The sequence below is a fragment of the Dama dama genome, chromosome 23, assembly GCF_033118175.1.
Source record: "Dama dama isolate Ldn47 chromosome 23, ASM3311817v1, whole genome shotgun sequence".
In the NCBI taxonomy this organism is placed as follows: domain Eukaryota; kingdom Metazoa; phylum Chordata; class Mammalia; order Artiodactyla; family Cervidae; genus Dama; species Dama dama.
Genome location: NC_083703.1, coordinates 72,991,216 through 73,009,745, shown reverse-complemented (window position 1 = coordinate 73,009,745; position 18,530 = coordinate 72,991,216). Strand labels below are relative to the sequence as shown.

At 52.3% G+C, this 18,530-nt stretch overlaps 1 protein-coding gene across 1 annotated transcript in view; it reads left to right on the top strand.

Moving 5' to 3' along the window:
* Nucleotides 1–3,624: 3,624 nt before the first annotated feature.
* Nucleotides 3,625–18,530, top strand: part of RIMS4 (regulating synaptic membrane exocytosis 4) — a 68,081-nt gene continuing 53,175 nt past the window's right edge. Inside the window, exon 1 of the mRNA XM_061125856.1 lies at nt 3,625–3,721. Coding sequence (XP_060981839.1) covers nt 3,625–3,721 — 97 coding nt within the window. The remainder of the gene's footprint in view (nt 3,722–18,530) is intronic.

The window sequence follows — 18,530 nt, the reverse complement described above, 5'->3', positions numbered from 1 at the left end:
CTGAGAAGCACACACTATCAGTAGGAGACACCAGCCCACTCAAGCAGATACAGACCCACACAGACTGGGACACGTGGCGCGGGTTACACACATAAAGAATGGACAAGTGCTCTCTTGTGTGTCTGTCTCTCTTGTGTCTCTGTCACACACATGCACACACACAGTCACACACACACACACACTCACACACCAGTGCATACAAAGACCAGGATGTATGTTGCATTTAAAGCTAGATTGGATTCACTTAACACAAAGACATGCATCTTCCAAGGTCATATTCAGAGACAAGGTCATTCACAGACAAGGACACAGATATGCAGAAGTGCCCATCTATTCAGAGACACACCCACAGAGATATTTACGTGCACACACACACAAATCCACACACCCCTACCCCAGCAGGCGGAACACAAACAGGATGAGTCTTTTCCTTATCAGCAGCAACCAGGGCTCTCTTGGGTTCAGCTACCTTCCAGCCGCCTCTCCCTTCCTCTAGAAAGGTGCTCACCTGAGTCTTGCTACACACAGAACATTTCGGGGCCACTTCGCTGCGCTCTTCATCTTAGAGGACGGATGCTGAAGAGGAGGAGTTTCATCCATCTGTGCCGTTTTCTCTTGATGCTGCAAAGCTTGGCAGCCTCGCTCCCCTCTTCCCTTCTCGATCCTCACCCATCCAGCCTGCCTCTTAATCCTGCCCAACGTTGTCTCAGCAACTTTCTCAGGCTCAGCCCTTCCTGCCCTCTCCCCAGCCTTGGCCCTTGCTGCCTCCCACCCCGGGCCCACAGCCTCCCATCTGGCCTCGGGACCCACGGTCCCCCCACCTCCTCCATTTCACCTTCCCACGGGACATGCTTTCTCAGCCTCCCCTGCCATTTGCATTTTAGAAACAATCAGTGGCTTTTGGGTTCAAATCAGGATTTATCTGAAGAGAAGAGGGGGAAGCAACCCTCTAAATTCACTCCAATCTATTCCTCCCAGAGCAGTCCCAGAGATGATTTTTAAATGCAAATGTGAGGGCAGTGGCTTTATTTCATTTGCTGGTATTTATATCCCCAGGGCCAAGAACAGTGCCAGGCACATAGCATTTTCAGCTTAAATGTCACCTCTCCAAAGAAGCCTTCTTAAATCCCCTCGGGCTGGGTGAGATACCCTCACACACACGCATGCAGGTGCAAATACATGAACACACACGCACTATAAATTACATACATACATATATATCTTACAAGTGATATATACACAATATGTCATACATATATATGTGTGTCTATCTATATTATCGCTGTTGTTTAGCTGCTAACTCAAGTCTGACTCTTTTGTGACCCCATGGACTGAAGCCTGCCAGGCTCCTCTGTCCATGGGATTTCCAAGAATACTGGAGTGGGTTGCCCTCCTCCAAGGGATCTTCTCCACCCAGGGATGGAACCTGCGTTTCCTGCATTGCAGGCAGATTCTTTGCTGCTGAGTGACCAGGGAAGCCTGTCTCTCTCTCTACTAATATATATACACACAGGCATGTATATTCTTAATCTAATCACACAAGCACTTTAATAGCAGAGCTTTCTCAGTCCAGGAAGTAGAAGGGAGGTGAGAGAGATGCTAAGGAGGAGAAGTGTTCGACATCCTAATAACGATCTTGAAGATGAAGAGGCCATGTGCAAGGACCACAGACCTGCTTCTAGGAATGGCAAGTGACTTCTGGCTAAGAGCCAGAAAGGAAATGGGACCCTCAGTTCTACAGCTCCGAGGAACCAAATACTACCAACAACCTGAATGAGCTTGGAAGCTAATTCTTTTCAAGAGCCTCCAGATAAGAACCCAGTCTGGCCCATACCTTGTGAAGTCCTAAGCAAAGAACCCAGTCAAGCCTGCTCAGACCTCTGAGAGAATGGTAAACTAATAAATGGGTGTGTTTCTTTTAAGTCTTTTTGTTATACAACAACCAAAAACTAGGACATGTTATCTTACTTAATCCTCACCACCATCCAAAAGTGGGGCGCGGGTTGAATCCCCCTTGTACAGATGGAAAAACAGGCAGGTGAAGGATAGCATCACAGTCTGGATTGAAACTGTGCTCTTCTTGCCATCTCAGCAGGCTGCTTCCTGAAGCAGATGTAGGAACAGCTGGGAAAAGTTAGACATCTGGGCTCAACTATGTAGGGACCTAGGTCTTGGGTCAAGGCCAGGGAATGGAGTGCAGATTTTGAGTTATGACTGTGTTCACCTAGGGGGCTCTACATTATCTGAGTGTGTGTGTGTGTGTGTGTGTGTGTGTGTGTGTGTGTGTGTGTGTGTGTGAGAGTCCCTGGGGGTTTATACGTGGGCGTGTCTGGGTGAACATGTGAGTCTGGTGGAGTGTTTATCAGTGAGCCTGTATGAGTCTGCGGGTGTCTATGCATCAGAATGTATCCATCACCAGCAGTGACTAAGTCTGTGCGACTGTGTCTGGGTGTGAACCTGTGTGTGCCCACTGAGGTGTGTCTGAGTCTGAGGGTGACTGTGTGAGTCCGATGGTGTTTGCCAGGGTATTTCTGGGTGTGCCCGAATCCCTGTGAGAGAGGTCAGTGTTGGAGGGGCACTGGTGTTTCTACATGAAGGTCTGGTCACTATGAGTGTGTCACTGAGTAGGTGTGTCTGTGAGTGTGGATTCTCTGGATACGGTGGGTTCACGATAGTGTGTGTGCCCACCTGAACGTCTCAGTTCGTGTGGGTTCCGAGGGTCTCCTGTGTGGCCAAGGGTGTGCCTATTTGTTGCTTAGACTGTGTCTGCAGGTCTCTGGGTGTGAATCCGTGTGTGTCCGTGGACGTATCTACCTGCGGGGGTCTTAGGGGATTCTGGCGCTTGGTTCTCCAAGTGTCGCTATGAGTGAGCCTGGGTGAGTCTCTCTGGGTGTGTAAGTCTGAGGGTGTCCGCGGTGTATCTTGCACAAGTGGATGCAGTCGTGGGGGTGCCTCTTTGAGCTGCTCTGCGGGTTCACGTGTGAACCTGAGGGTCACCAGCGCCGGTCACCGGGACTGTGTCCCTTTCGAGTGCGTTTCTGTCCCTGGGGTTGGCCAGTCTCAGGTGGGGACCGGACGCCTGGAATTCGAGGCGTCTGCGGGGGTTCAGTGTGGGGGTGGGGACAGCGTGGGGCCGCACCCCGGGACTGGGGGCGCAGCAGTCGGGCGCGCTCGTCGCTCGGGGCGCGCACAACCTGCGGGCCCCGGAGGCGAGGAGGGGCCCCGCCCGCGCCCTCCGGCTCCCACGCCCCGCGCGCGGCGCCCCCTCCCCCGGGCGGCGCCGATTGGCTGCGGCGGCGGCTGGAGCCCGCCCCGCGCGGCCGGCTGGGGGCGCCGCGGGCCAGAGCGAGCTGCGCCGCCACCGCTGCCGCCGCCACCGCCGCCGCCGCCGGGAGCACCGCGCGCCTCGGGCTCCGCGCGCCGCCAGCTCCCGGCCCGCCTGCCCACCCGCCCGCCCGCCGGCCCCGCCGCGCCCGCCCGCCCCGCCGCGGAGTCCCGGCCCGGCCCCGGGCCGCCGCCACCACGCCGCGCGCCGTACTCCGCGTCAAGAATGGGGCGGCCAAGCTGCCCAAGCCGGCCGCCGCCGCCGCCGCCGCGGCCGAGGCGCCGGGCGCCGGCGCGGGCATGGAGCGCTCGCAGAGCCGCCTCAGCCTGTCCGCCTCCTTCGAGGCGCTCGCCATCTACTTCCCGTGCATGAACTCCTTCGACGATGAGGACGCGGGTAAGCGCGCTGCCCTCCCCCGACCCCCGGGGGGCGTCCCGGGAGCCGGATCCCGAGGCCCCATCCCCGATCCGGTGCGCCCTAAGAGGTGGCCACTCTTTCCTCCCCACCCCCAATCCCAGACACCCTCGGGGATGCGCCCCCAGGGTCTAATTTCCCACCCACGGGGCCTCAGAGTCTCTAGGGTGTGGGATCTTCTCGCCTCCCGCCGCCCCCAGGGACCTAGATCCTCTGCATTCACCCCTTTTCCGCAGGTGGGCCCTTTGGGTCTCCTGGACTTAGCTATCCCTACTCACCTGCGCCTACTGAATGTTCCCATTCTTGTCCCTGGATCCGACCTGCCGCCCTCCCCGAGCCTCCTGTAAGTGCCCCCTCCTCAGACCCCGGGGCTCTGGCCGCCTCACCCGCAGGGCTCCGACGCGCCCCCCGCCATTGGAGGTGGCGCGCAACCTTCCTGCTCCATCTTTGTCTTGGCTGCATCCTGAGACTCCCTGGGCCAGACCCCTGCCCCGCGCCCAGGGCCTTGAACGCCCCCCGTTTGTCTCTCTTCGTCCTCCCCCAGGGGCGGGGGCTTCGGGCTCCAGGACTGGGGTGGACCTTGAGGGGACCGGCCGGGGGACGGCCTTTCCTCTCGGTTCCTCCCGGCTGGTCCCGGAGGGAGGCGTAGGGCGGCGCCGACTCTACACCTGCGCGCCCTTCCGAGTGTGCCCCTGATCCCGGGTGCTCTTGGGCCTGGAGTGGCCTTTCTGGGTGGGCTGGACCGGGCCATCATTCATCGGCCCGAACCTCAGGCTCCCAGGCCTGCGCGCAACCTCAGCCGGAGCCCAAGGGGCGGGGAAATGTGGAGAAACCGGCTCCTGGCGGCCCTGGGACCAGGCAGAGGAAACAAGGGCTTCGGATACGCTTTTGCGGTGAGGAAGCGAATCCACCAACAGGTGGGGTAGCTAGAGGGCTTTGGGTGAGAGTTCCCCAGAGTGCCAGAGAGGGAGTCGGAATCAGGTTCCGGCCTTGGGCGTGCTTATCTCTTTATTAGCCGTGACCTTGGGTGAGTCTTGCCTCCCCTAGCCTCCATATACCGATCTGTAAAATGGGATGACGGTACCTCAGACACAAGGTTAAGTTAAAAGTGTTTTGTACGCTGATCTGAGAGTATTTTAGTTCAGTGAGGGGATGAAAGGGGAGGGGAGTGTGTGGTGGGGAGGAGCAAAATGGTTTCCTAGACGTTTTGGGAAACTTGATGACAATATGGATGAGTTCTCCCCCAAATACATACACGCACCATCCAAACATTTTTGTCCATAGTTTTAGGGAGTTCAAGGGCTCTGCTTAAAACTCTCTGCCTGTGGGGACGCTTATTCTGGTCAGCCAGTTATCTGATAAGCCTTGGATGGAGCGGTGGGTGATGGGTGCTCACCTCTTCCTGTTGGATCAGGAGGCAAGTGGGGAGAAAGTTCTACAGCAGAATGTGTTGGCTAAGTGGGTGAATGGGGGCGTGTGAGGTTGACCCCTGACGCAGCTGTCTTGCTGTTGACCTGAAGAGGGGGTGGAGTGAAATGGTTACTGCAGAGCCAATTTACAGAATCACCATTTTACAGAAAGAATAACTGAGGCTTCGCTTCCCCCTTGATGCCGCTGAGGGAGCGTAGTATTATTATTATTATGGACAAGGCAAGGTGAGGAGGGGTGGAGGGGCTCTCCTAACCCAGTGGCCTCCCCTGGAGCAAAATCAGAGAGAGGAAATCTGGCTCAACTCAGGGCTTGGGGACGGAGCCCCACCTGCCTCGGTGGGCAGGCTCCCCTATCCCTCCCTTGATGTTCAAGGACAATCCTGAAGTTCAGCAGGCCACTTGGGTCTCAAGAGCCAACTGTCGCTGTGGTAGGGACAGTTGGGTTTTTCTCCAGAGTCATGCTCCTTGTCATGATTCAGACGCTTTGGTTATTATCGTTGGTTGCAGGCGACTTGCTCTGGTTTTACTTAAGTTACAATAGGTAACTTCATGCAATATTAGAGATTTTTAAAGGTCCACCTGATTTTTTCCCCCCAGCAGATTTCTTCAAATTCTTAACTTTTTTTTCACTTGGGGGACCTCAAAATCATCTTGTCCAACATCTCTTTGCCCCCAAATGGATGTGTGTGTGTTTGTGTGTGTGAATGTGTGTGAGATTGAAGTCCCTGTGTGTGTGTGTATAACCCAAGGTCACCCAGTGAGTCGGGCATAGAGCCGAGACTAAAATCAGGTTTCCGGTTCTCTTTCCAGTAAAGCACTAGTCCTGTCTCTGAAAGATGATTTTTTTTTTTTTTAAAGTCAGATCTTGCTGTGTAGAAAATGGTTCCCAGGTGAAGAGGCCCCAGGGAGCGGCCGACAGCCAAGAGTTTGGTTTGCGCGTCTTGTGCTCAACTGCTCTTCTTAAGAGATGCTTCAAATTTGGGAGGGGGAGGAAGAAAGTGAAGTTTCATTTCTGGAAGGCTAATGAATGTCTGGTGAGAATCAGAAGTAGGGAACGTCGTCTTGGTTCTTAATTTTTCTTGTTCTTCTCAAAGTCATTAATTTCCTCTTTTAGAAAAGAAGCCTTTTAGATTCATTCTTTTAGAGCGGCGCTGCACTGAACTAATTTCAAAAAGCAGTTTGAATATGTCTCAGATAGTGGACAGAGACTGCTCTAGTCGGAGGGCTGTCAGAACTGACCTGACTCTACCTTTCTCTTTTCTGCTCCCTCGCCTGGCCGGTTTCATGCCCCTCTCTGTTCCCGGTGGCCCAGAAGGGCCCCCGATGGTCCTCTGGCTTATCTAGGGTCCTCCCTTTGTTGCTGCTTCCACCTCCTGTCCACTGCATCTTTTTCATCAACTCGATTGACTCAGAGCCATCTTCAGAGCTTATATGCTACCCTTCAGCTGGTTTCCTGAGAAACTGTGAGGAGGAGACTTTCATTAGCCTTAACTGGGCCAGAGCACTTTGTTCCCTTGAGCTTGGGAGCCTTGGACATTTTGTCAGCAAAGGAAGCTGCCCCTTCCTCCCCGTTCTAGCCATCCTGGGGCTCAGGAGGCTGGTAACCTCGGATTCCTAGAATTCTTCCCAAGAAGCATCTTCCCTTGTGCACTCTGAACCCACTTCTTACACTGCTTTGCCCCTTTTTAGAAAGATATTGGGGCTTTAAGCCCAGGTTGGATGCATGAGACAAGTGCTCAGGGCTGGTGCACTGGGAAGACCCAGAGGGATGGGATGGGGAGGAAGGTGGGAGGGGCGATCAGGATGGGGAACACATGTAAATCCATGGCTGATTCATGTCAATGTATGGCAAAAACCACTATAATGTTGTAAAGTAATTGGCCTCCAACTAATAAAAATAAATGAAAAAAAAAATGCAGGCAAAAAATAAATAAATAGATAATTATTATTAATTAAAAAAAAGATATTGGGGCTTTAGAGAGGCATGCTTTTGGGAGGCATTTTTCATGTTTGTGTCTTCATGGCTCAACCTGGCTCCTTCTGGCTTCGTAATTGAGGAGGGATGGGGCAGTGGGGAGTTAGACATGTGACCTCTGCTTTCTTATATCAGGAAGAAAATAAAGAGTATGGACCACAGAGGGTAAACATTTTTTAAATGATTCCTTCTGCTAAGTATTCTCCTAGGCACTTTCAATATTGCTTTCTTTCCTCACAGCAAGTCTATAAAATTAACATTTGACAGTCCCCATTTTCAAATGGGAAAACTGAGACAGAATTCATGTTAACATCCCCATTTTTCAGAGGAGAAAACTGAGACAGACAGAGTATTCACTCAAGGTCACTGAACCAGGAAATGAGGGAGGTAGGATCTGAACTTGAGCAGTCTGCCTCAAGCATCTATGCTGTTGATTGTTACGCTGTGTGTGCAGAGGGCAGAGTACAGCGCCTGACACGAGATGGGCTCTCAGTAGCTGTTAGCTATTAATCTTTCTTCTTACCAAGAAGTAAGGCTTGTTTCTGAGCAAGATTGTAAAAAGGAATCTGTGGGTTTGAGACAGGGGGGAAGCCTGGTTCTCAAAACGTTAACTTATAAGCTAATTTTATTGCATTGTTATAGCTATTAAGGCAGAATTGGGCCCTCCTTCTTGGGAGGGGTTTAAAGAAGGGGATTTGGGGGACTTACATGTGGAACAAGAGGGTGGGGAGCACCCAGCTCCCCATGTCCCTGTTCTCTTCAACAGTTCGTTTTTATTACATCTACAGTCCCAGACCTGCCAGTCTGCCTTGGGGCATGGCTGGGGAGTGTGTCTGGAGAGTGTCTCCAGTTTCCAGCAAATGCCAAAGGGGGTTGCTACATCAGGGTCTGAAATTGAGGATGGTGTCCCTGAGTCTGACCAAGTGGTTTTGGCGTCCAGTTCTCCCCCACCCGCTCGGGAGAGGGGCGGAGAAGATGGAGCAGCCAGCTCCGATTTGCCCATAGGATGCTTCGATCCAGTGCAGGGAGGAAGTTGCCATGGCAACACCGGCCGGCTACCGGTCCCTCTCCTAGCAGTTCGGGCCACATCTCTGAGCTGGAAAGCCCTTCGTGGTACCGCCTTCTTCCGATCAGGCCAAATCTGGTGGGTGGGGTGGCCTGGTGGCTGGGACCTACCAACTAGTGCCGAAACCCAGTCCCCCTATTTTTGGACGGAGGGAAGATGGAGGGGGCTGTCTGCGTTACCTCTCCTGGCTGGTGGGGAGGAGATAACTCATGTCTCGCCAGACAGATCTCAGCAGGGGGACCGAGAGCTCCAAATCCCGCCCCCACCCCAGGCACCTGGAATGACCCGCCCTGGACTCCCCCTCCCTTCCCCAGTTTTCTCCTCTTGGCAGAGTTTTCTTTCCCAGCCCCAGTGCTAACTTTTGTCCTTGAAATTTGACCTGAGCTTTTCCTGGGAAACAAAATGTCCTGCTGAACCACCCCTTCCACCCTGAGGTGGTGGGAACAGAGGACTTCGTCCCTAAAGGGGGGCTGGGGCTGGGTGGATGAGGGGAAATGGTGAGGGGAGGAGCCTGAAAATATCCTTCAGGATCGGGGCCGCTGGAGGGCACGAGGTAGAGGTTCGGAAGCCTCTGTTCCCACCTTCATCCCTGGGGCACGCCACTTCCTGTTCCCCCTCTGCCGCTTTCCCTAAGTTACCACCAAGTGCTGTAATCTCCTTTATGGGCTGGGAATTGGGCAGAACTCTTCTGGATTTGGATAACTGAGGCACAGTAAAGAATGGAACCAGCTCTTCTCATAGTTCAGGCTGTGGGTGGGGTGAGAGTGCGGACCCCAAACTCCGCTGTCTTGAATGACCCTGAAAGAGGCATCTCAGAAAAATAGCATGCACAGGAGTCATCCTTTCCCCCGGTGCACAGCTCACTGGCCTCCAGATCTATTCTGATGCTGTTAGAGCTCTTTCCGAAAATTCTCTCCCCCCTCTCTGGCGCCCCCTCTTCCTTGTCCCCAGGCTGCCAGACTCATGGCTGCAGCTTCCTTGGCGTTTGCAGCTATCAGAGAGGCCCCCCTGCTTGTGTTTGGTGGGAAGGGAAAAGGAGGGACCCGTTGCCTTGTCTCCCTTTGAGAACTCTGCGCTGCCTTCCTCCTTGCCCACCTCCACCCAGAGGTGAGCCTGTTCCGACTGAGGGCTGGGAGAGTGCAGGGCAGAGAGGTGGAGAGCAGATGCGAGCCAGCTAACCCTCTCTCTCATCTCAGGGCCCTTCTCCTCTCTGCCTCCCCTAACATCTCTTCACGGTGGCCTTAACAACCATCGCTTCAGCATGTCTTTTAAGAATTGTTGGAAAGGCACCAGTTTTGGAGAATGTGCTCAGAAGGGTGTAGACGCCCCCCCTCCCCCCGCACACACACTGTCGTCTGTGTACCCCCTCCCCCCCTTGGCAGTCAAGCCTTCTGTCTTCCTGTCGAAGCTCAGTTCCCACCCTCACCCCCAGTCCCCTGGAAGACCAATGGGAATTCCCTCCCGGTCCCTACCCTCCCCATTTACTCGATGCGGCTTGGATTTGACTCTACTTTGGTGTTAGGGCCTCAGGCAAATCCCAGGCCTCAGTTTCCCTCTCTTGAAAAAGGGGTTAATTATCCTTGTCTGCGCATGTATCAGGGTTGTAAAAATAAAAATGGTTGAAGGGCTTGTTCTCCTGCGCTCAGTGCCTTCCATAGTCTCCCTGAATCTTACAGCAGCCAGAAGGGGTAGCTACTGTTGTCGATGTACCCATTTTGCAGATGAGGAAAAGCCAGGCAGCTTGGTGTAGTTTTGTGACTTTCTTGGGTTGCACAGTAGTGATTCAAACCTGGGCGTGTTTGACTCCAGAGACCATCCTCTGCCTCCTGGCCTGAAATGAGATTCCAGGGGGGAAAGGGCAGTGTCAGGCCTGGCGGCTGTGCTTGGGCTGGCAAAACAGCCACTGACAAAGGCAAGGGTGTGTGGGCCTGTTCAGCTTCAGATGCGCCCCTCTGGGATCTGCCATCCCACTCCATTCCACCCCAGCTCACTGGAGTGCCTTCCTGCCCATCGGTTCCTGGATGATCTCCATCACGGGGCTGCCTGGCCTCCTTGAAGAATCCAGTTGTCTGCCCCAGCCCTGGGGGCCGATCTATCACCTGCCTCTCCAGACCGATGTAGGCCAATGCTGGATTATATTTAACGCTGTGCTATTTCCACTTGACAGCTCAGGAGCACCGTTCCCCCCTCCCCTTTTCTCCTTCCTCCCCCCTCCCCTTCTGATTCACTCGGAAACTGACAAGGCTGATGTCAGCGCCTTATTCTTAGCCCCCGTAATTGTAACTGCATTTAGCAGTGCGCACTTCATTAACAGTTTCTGCGACGGGGGAGTGAGATGAGTGCGTGGCTGGGCAGGGATGCGGGTGGGGGTGGGGAGGGGGCAGCTGCTGCAGAGACCCTGGCCAGGTGCCTCTTCTGGATGGACCAGCTGGGTGGCTTCCAGGCCTGGCTTTCCAAGACTAGCGATCTTGGAAGGCCTCTTGGAGAGCATCTAGTCCATGCTCTTCATTAGGCAAGGAGGGAAACTGAGGCTCTATGAGGCAGAGCACCTTGCCAGGGTCACATGTTAAGGATCCAGGGCTCTGGACTTTGAGTCTAGGTTTTCTTCTTTGGTGTTATTATTTCTTCAACTCATATTTAATTAGCTGCTCAGTGCCAAACGTCTCTTTAGGTGCTGGGGCTATATCTGGGGAACAAGTCAGGCAGTTACTGCTCTTATGGAGCTATGTTCTGGAGTGGAGGAGACAGATAATAAACAGGGAAGCAATTAAGCAATAAATAATTTCAGACTGTGTTAAGTGAAATGAAAAGAAGACAGGTTGATGGGATAGGACATGAAGTAAGGTAGTCAGGAAAGGCTTACTGGGAGGTGACAGGTGAGTTGAGGCCCTACCTGACAAAGAGCCAGCCATGGGAGTATGAAGGGCGAGAGGGATTTAGGCGTAGGGAACAGGTGGTGCAAAGGCCCTGAGGTCAGCGTGAATGTGGGTGTTCAGGGAACAGACAGCAGACCAGCGTGATTAAGCTGCATGAGGGGAGACGAGGTCAGATAAGCAAGCTGGGGGCACAAGTGAGCCTTGTAGATAGGAACAAGGAATATGAGTGTGGGTAACTGAGGTTCAGAGTGGGAAGGAGAAAGACCCTCAGCTGGGTAAATTCAGAAGCCAAGAACTCCCGCCTCCTGAATCCCAGTCTTTTGAGTTCCTTAGACACAGGTGACTTTAAATGCGTCATATGGCTTCCTTTCCCATTGTAGCTGGAAGGTAGTGTGGAGTCTGGGCTGCTTCTGCCCAGGCAGGCTCTCCCTGCCTGCCCCCTCTCTCCTCCTCAGCTCTCATCTGACCCAGCTGTATCACTTCTTGGGGTGATATAGCTGGGGAGCTTCCAGGGTGGGACAGAAAGAATGTGGCTTTGGAATCCAACACACCTGCATTTTTATCTCACCTCTGCCATTTCTAAATTGTGCGACCTTGGGCCAGTGGCTTCAGCTCTCTGGGACTCAGTTTCTTCTTCTGTAAAATGGGCGCATAATAATGGCCTTCCCTGGCTGTCTCATTAGTGATTAAGTCTCTGTGTTTCCACTGAAGGGGGCATGGGTTTGCTCCTTGGCTGAGGAGCTACAATCCCACAAGCTGTGTGATGCAGCCAAAAAAAAAAAAAAGTAAGTTCTTCAAAAGGTTATTGTAGGGAGTAAATTGACATAGTGCACAAAACACACCTACCTCAGAGCTGGGCATGTGGTCCTCAGTTATAAGGACCAATGAGATGATGGGTTTAATCCTGTGCACATAGTAGGTGCTCAGTTAGAGGTGACCGCTGTCATTGTGGTTGTTCCTGTTGGGTCAGAATCCTCAAGTTGACTTGTTGAAACAGATTGCTGGGCCTCTCTCCAAGTTTCTCCTTTAATCTGGGTTGGGACCTAAAATTCTTATTTATTTAAAAAAATTTTTTGGACGCACCACACAGCATGTGGGACCTTAGTTCCCCAACTAGGAATCAAACACACTCCCCTTGTGGTGGAACCTCAGAGTCTTAACCGCGGGATTGCCAAGGAAGTTCCTGAAAAATCTCATTGCTAACAAGTTCCCAGGTGATGCTGATACTGGTCCAGACCTACTTGGAGAATCACTGGGTTAAAGAAAAAAGCTGGAGAGATGAAGGGTTCTTCTGAACTTGGGATGTTTCCTTAGATGTCTTAGATGCTTGGGACATTGGGTACCAGATTCGGTACCCGGATGTAATCTTCAGGCACACCTGTTTCCATCACAAGGTCTCAGATCAGATGAGGCTCAGCTGCTGCCCTGCTTTGCACCGGGTTTAATGTGAAGGACCCCATCAATCCTTTTGGAAGCCATCGGTATAAATGATAAATGAGTCGACATGAATAACGCATCAACCCATAATATCCTTTTGTGACATATTGGCCTCAGACAGCTCTGGAGATTCTGAGGGGCCCAGGCCTAGCCCCTTTTACCAAAAGGAATACGATGCCACCCCTTTCTTGCATTGAGGAAAGGCAGAACTATGTGTTATAACCAGGAGGTTCATTTGAGGACAGGTCTCCACTGGGAAGAAGTAAATTAAAGGAACCATCAATGTAAAAGGGTAAAAAGTAGGGAAATTCTTCCGAGGGACTTTACTGAGTCAGTTTATTTAGATGTTTCTAAGAAAGGGGTCGCTGGTAATTTCTTAGGGAAGGTTGAGGTTTAGCTCAGATTCGAGGCGTGGTGGGGACAAACTTTATGATGTGATAAGAATCTTATCCAGTCCGACAAAATTCAGAGTCTGAAGACAAAGGCATTCACCAGTACATTCCAGTTGGGATTTGTCCTCAACTGATGGGAAGGACTCTTCCAAGAGGGGTGGCTCAGGATCGCGAAAGAGCACGGACTTTGAAGGCCCCCAAACCCAGGTTTGAATCTCTGCTGCATCCTAGCTGTGTCTCTCGATGTGTCACTGTTCTGGACCTCAGCCTCATCCTTTGTCAACTGGAGTGAGTAACTCTACCTTGTGAGAATGAGGGAAAATGCCAGTGTGGCGCATAGAAGGCGTCTGGGCCGCTGCAGCGCTGCCTTTCCTGCTGTTGGAGACATCCTGGGTGCAGGAGGGGCGGGATGGTGGGAGTGCATTCCCTGCGGCTGGGACTCCTGGCTCGGGTCCCAAACACAAACACAGTTGGTAAAATTTACTGTGTGCCTGGTGGAGCCTGAGAGGCTGCGTTAGGAGTCAGGAGAAGAGGTCTCCATTCAGCCACTGGATCGCAGCATCTCCTGAAGCCACTTTGCATTTTCTTTTGGGCCTCTGAATCCCCGTTTTCAGAGCGAGGCGTCTAGTGGGCTTGGTTTATATACAACCAGAGTCTCCCAACCCTGCATCTCCTTCTTAGTGTTCCTCCCCTACCTGTTTCTCTCTAGTTGATTCTTGGCTGATGGGTCATTGAATACCATTATTTTTAAATGAGTCTTCCCTGTAGCTCAGACTGTAAAGAATCTGCCTGCAGTGCAGGAGACCTGGGTTAGATCTCTGGGTCGGGAAGATCCTCTGGAGAAGGAAATGGCAACCCATTCCAGCATTTTTGCCTGGAGACTCCCCTGGACAGAGGAGCCTGGCGGGCCAGTCCATGGGATCACAGTTGGACATGACTGAGCAACTAACACTACTACTACTTAAAATTCAAAAAAAATTTTTTTGGCTGCTCCGGGTCTTCGTTGCTGTGGGCAGGCTTTCTCTGCTTGCGGTGAGCAGGGACTCCTCTGGAGTGGCGGTGTGGAGGCTTCTCTTGTTGCGAACAGGCTCCAGGCACGTGAGCTCAGGAATTGTGGCTCACAAGCTTAGTTGCCCCGAGACATGTGGGATCTTCCTGGAGCAGGGATCAAACCCATGTCCCCTGCGTTGGCGGGCGGATTCTTAGCCACTGGACACCGGGGAAGTCCCTGAACACTTTTTAAAAGAATGAGTATTATTTGGATTAAGTAATATGTGCAGATGGTACATTTTAGAAGCACAAAAATTACCCAGCTAAAAGGGCCCCAGGCACCTCCGTCTTCTGGGTTTCCTGTCCCCTCCCCTGGACAAACACTGTTTCCGGCTTTCACAACCCTTTATTCTGCCGTTACTGACTGCAGCTTGTTACGTGGTGAAAAGCCAAACAGCATCAAAGGACACCCAGGGAACCATCAGTCTCCCTGACACCTCAGCTACCTTGTCCCACTCCCATAACCCAACATCTCGGTCATTTAGGTTACCAGGTTTTTCTTTATTTTCCAGTTAGCAAATTCTTATTAAGCTGTTATGCTGGTGCCAGGTTCGATCCCTGGGTTGGGAGGGTCCCCTGAAGAAGGGAATGGCTACCCAGTCCAGGATTCTTGCCTGGAGAATTCCATGGACAGAAGAGCCTGGCGGGCCACAGTCCATGTAGTTGCAAAGAGTCGGACACGACTGAGAGGAAACTCTGGCGGTGCCCAGTCCTGTGAGGATTCAAGAGTTGTCAGATGATACGCACTGTGGATCACCAGAGCGGTGGTTATGGTACACAATCCATCGCTGGATGTCCTGGGTTTGAAGCCTGGCTTTGCCACTTAATGCTGCGTGATCTTGAGGAAGTTACTTCATTGAGCCTCAGTTTCCTCAGCTGCGAAAAGGGCAAGTAATCGCTCCTTCCTGCCTTGAAGGTGTCGGGAGGATTAAATGAGTACATATTTGTGACATGCTTTGTGGAGAGCCTGCCCGCAGTAAGGGTGTATTCAGAGTATTGTTACTGTCTCAGAACCTTTAAGTCTCTTGAAGTCCTCTCACTGAGGCCCAGACAGGGATTGCATGGTTTGCCCAAAGCCTCGCAGCAGGTCTCTGGCAAAACCAGGGGCAGAATGGATGTTTCTGGATGCCAGCCAGGGCCTCTTTCTCTCCCAGGTGACCCAAGTGGCCACCCTGGACCCTATTGGCACCCGAGGCTTCCGGTCCGTTTCCTGCGTTTCCAGATCTCGGGGTCCCTGAGAAACGCTGCTTGGTGCCTTGGGAGTAGGTGGGAGGACGTGTCCTTAATTGGGGCCTGGAATGGATATTCATTACTTCCTCAGCAAATGCCCCAAGAAACATCTCTCATCTGCCTGGGCCCAACACCAAGACTGGATCAGGGGCCTCGGGGGCCCACCCAGACCCAGCCAACCCACCCTGCAGCCATCTGGCCCCTGGAAGCTGCAGCCACTTCTGCTTAGCTTCTGTTGGTTGTGCTGAGTCTGGGGAGAGGGACCCCCAGGCTGGGGAGCCTCGTTCTGATGGGAATCAGGTGGGTGCTGCGAGGGAGGGAGAAGTGAACATGTGTGGTGTTCTTAGACTCCTCTCGGTGGTCTTCAAATTGAAAAGATTATAAAAGATGCAGGTGACACGCAGTGATCTCAGGTGAGACCAGGATGCAGGATGAGCAGGAAAAGAAGCAGTTGGGGATGTCCCTGGTGGTCCAGTGGTTAAGACTTCACCTTCCAGTCCAGGGGTTACGGTTCAGTCCCTGATTGGCGAGCTCAAATCCCACATGACTTGTGGCCAAAAAAATCAAAACATAAAACAGAAACAACATAGTAACAAATTTAATAAAGACTTTTAAAGTGGTCCACGTCAAAAAAAAAAAAAAAAGCAGCTAATAACAGTCACTCTCCCCCAGGCCAGTCTCAGTCTGACCCAGGGAAATCTCTGGAGGGCAGATGGCATCAGAAAGTTGATCAGCCTTCTGTCCTACTGTATCAGACAGTCATGGGCTGTGGACAGCCCCACACGTGGAGGGTGGGGACATAACTGGGCAAGGCAACTCAGATTTGCTCAGAGAAGTTTTCCAAGGAACGGGCAGCTGGGAGCCAGAATGGCAGAAATTCACAGCAGCTGTGGGATTGGTGTCCTTGGAGGGGCTCTGGCGGGGCGGGTGCACCCATCCACTGTCTGGGAACTTCTGGCGACAGAGTGGGGAGAACAGGTGTGGCCAGCTCTGTGCTGGGCAATGTCCACCCCTGTTACAGGTCACCTTCTCTACAGTCCTGCAAGATGTGCATGGCCATAGGGCTAGGTGGGGCTGGAAGAATCAAGTGTCTGGATGGATTCCTGGCTTGGCCACTGTCAGGCTAGTGAAGGGTAGGACAGGGCTTCAATCCCAGTGTGTATGAGTGTGTGTGCTCAGTTGGGTCCGATTCTTTGCAGCCCCATGGACTGTAACCTGCCAGGATCCTCTGTCCATGGGATTCCCCAAGCAAAAATATTGGAGCAGGTTGCCATTTCCTACCCAGGAGATCTTCCTGACCCAGGGATCGAACCCCAGTCTCTGGCATCCCCCGCATTGGCAGGGGGATTCTTTACCACTGCACCAGGCCTGCCTCCAACACTTCTGATCTTTACAACACTCTGTGCTAGACCTCCTTGGTGGTCCAATGGTTGAGAATCCGCCTTCCAGTGCAGGGAACGTCGGTTCAATCCCGGGTTGGGGAGCTAAAATCCCATGTACTGTACGGGACAGCCAGAAAACTAAGAAAATAAAAACAGTCTGTGCTGCAGTTGATTCTGTTCATGACTATAGATGTATATTTTGTGCTTCCCAGTGGGTTTCTTTCCAGGTACCTCTGTGAAAGGTGTCTGTCTTGGTTTTCTGTTTGGCACCTTGCAAACATAAAAACGTTTTGGGCCTGATAGAGCATGTTTGCCTGTTTGATCTCAGCTGAGCCTCATGGAAAATCGGCTTGGTTTCCAGAGAGGTGGGCAGGGGCCCTGACAGGCTGCTTGAGGTGAAAGACTAAGGGGTAGCTGATTTGTCAGGGAATGAGCCAGGAATTTGTCATAAGAAAACCTAGGTTTGAAACCTCATTTTTCCCATTTGCCAGCCGAGTGAATCTGGGTAGGTCTCTTTGAGCCCTGCTTTCCTCTTTAGGTGAAACAAGTCCATGACTCTAAGCCTTGGGTAGCCTGGCAGGTGTTCTAAGGACATTGCATGTAGCAGTTACCTGGCAAGGCTTTGACTGGGGGTGGGGACAAGGAGTCCAAAACCCAGAGCAGACCTCTGCTGTGTGTGTGTGCAGAAACAAGAGTCAGATCAGGGCCTGCGTGTGAAATGGGCTCAGTGACGCTCGTCTTGCTGTCCTAGCTTGTGTTTCCCATGAAACAAGCATTTGAGTACAAGTATTAGGTTGGGATCTTCCCTGGTCACCCAGTAGCTAAGACTCCATGCTCCCAATGCAGGGGGCCCGGGTTCCATCCGCGGTCAGGGAACTAGATCCCACATGCTGTAACTAAAAGATCCTGTGTGCCACAGCTGAGACCCGGTGCAGCCAAATAGATAAATATTTTTAAAATTATTACGTTGAACCATAGGAAACTGCCATTTGTGGGAGTCGAAACAGTCGAATAGCAGTTGTATGTGGTTTATGTGGTTCATGACGGTGATGGGTGAATCTCCAGGAGGGAAGTGAGAAAGGCAGTCAGTATTATCAGCCATGTTACCCCTGACCAAGGGCAACCGAGTCAGGTTGTACCAGGGGCTCTGGGAGGTGATATAACAGGGCTCGGCAAACTTCTGTAAAAGACCAGACCCTGGATGTTTTAGTCTTTATGAGTCATAAGGTCCCTGTCTCAGCTGCTCAATTACACAGTTGGAATGCAGCCAAAGACAGTATATAAATGGATGTGTGGGGCTGTGTTCTAATAAAACTTTATTTACAAAAATGGGCAGCGAGCTGGATTAGCCCATGGGCCCTAGTGTGCAGACCCCTGGAGTAGAACATATACCTCTGTTATCTCACCCAGGAGTGAGGGAGCTGGGGTGTTTATACAACCCCCATCAGGCACTGGTTGAGGGGTGGGGATAGGGTGGGTGCCAGGGCTTGTCTGAAACCCTCAGCCAAGAAAAACAGGGGCTGGCCCCAGGAGGTCAGGCCAGTGGTCACTGAAGTGGGAAAGGTGGATGGGGTAGGGGACAATGACTCTTGCCAGCTCTAAGGCCTGACTGTGTTTGGAGAGTGTATCAGAGAGAAAGTGGCATGATGAACAGGAAAATGAATTTCTAGGAGGGCCAGATGATTTAACTTTGTATTTCTAGCCTTTTCAGCCAGTTGTTACTTCCAGGCAAAAATCAGCTCCTCCATTCTTGGCAGTCCTGTTAGCATTTTCTTCCTCCCGTGCCTCTGCTTCAGCAATTTCATCTTCCAAGATGCCCTGCCCTTCCCTTTCAGGGCTCCGATGCCACCTCCTCCAGGAAGCATACCTCTCTTGTCTCAGGTGGAGTTGATTGTTCCTCCTGGGTGTTCACCTGAGTGTGTTTTCTCAGCAGTTACAAAGTCTGACTGATAC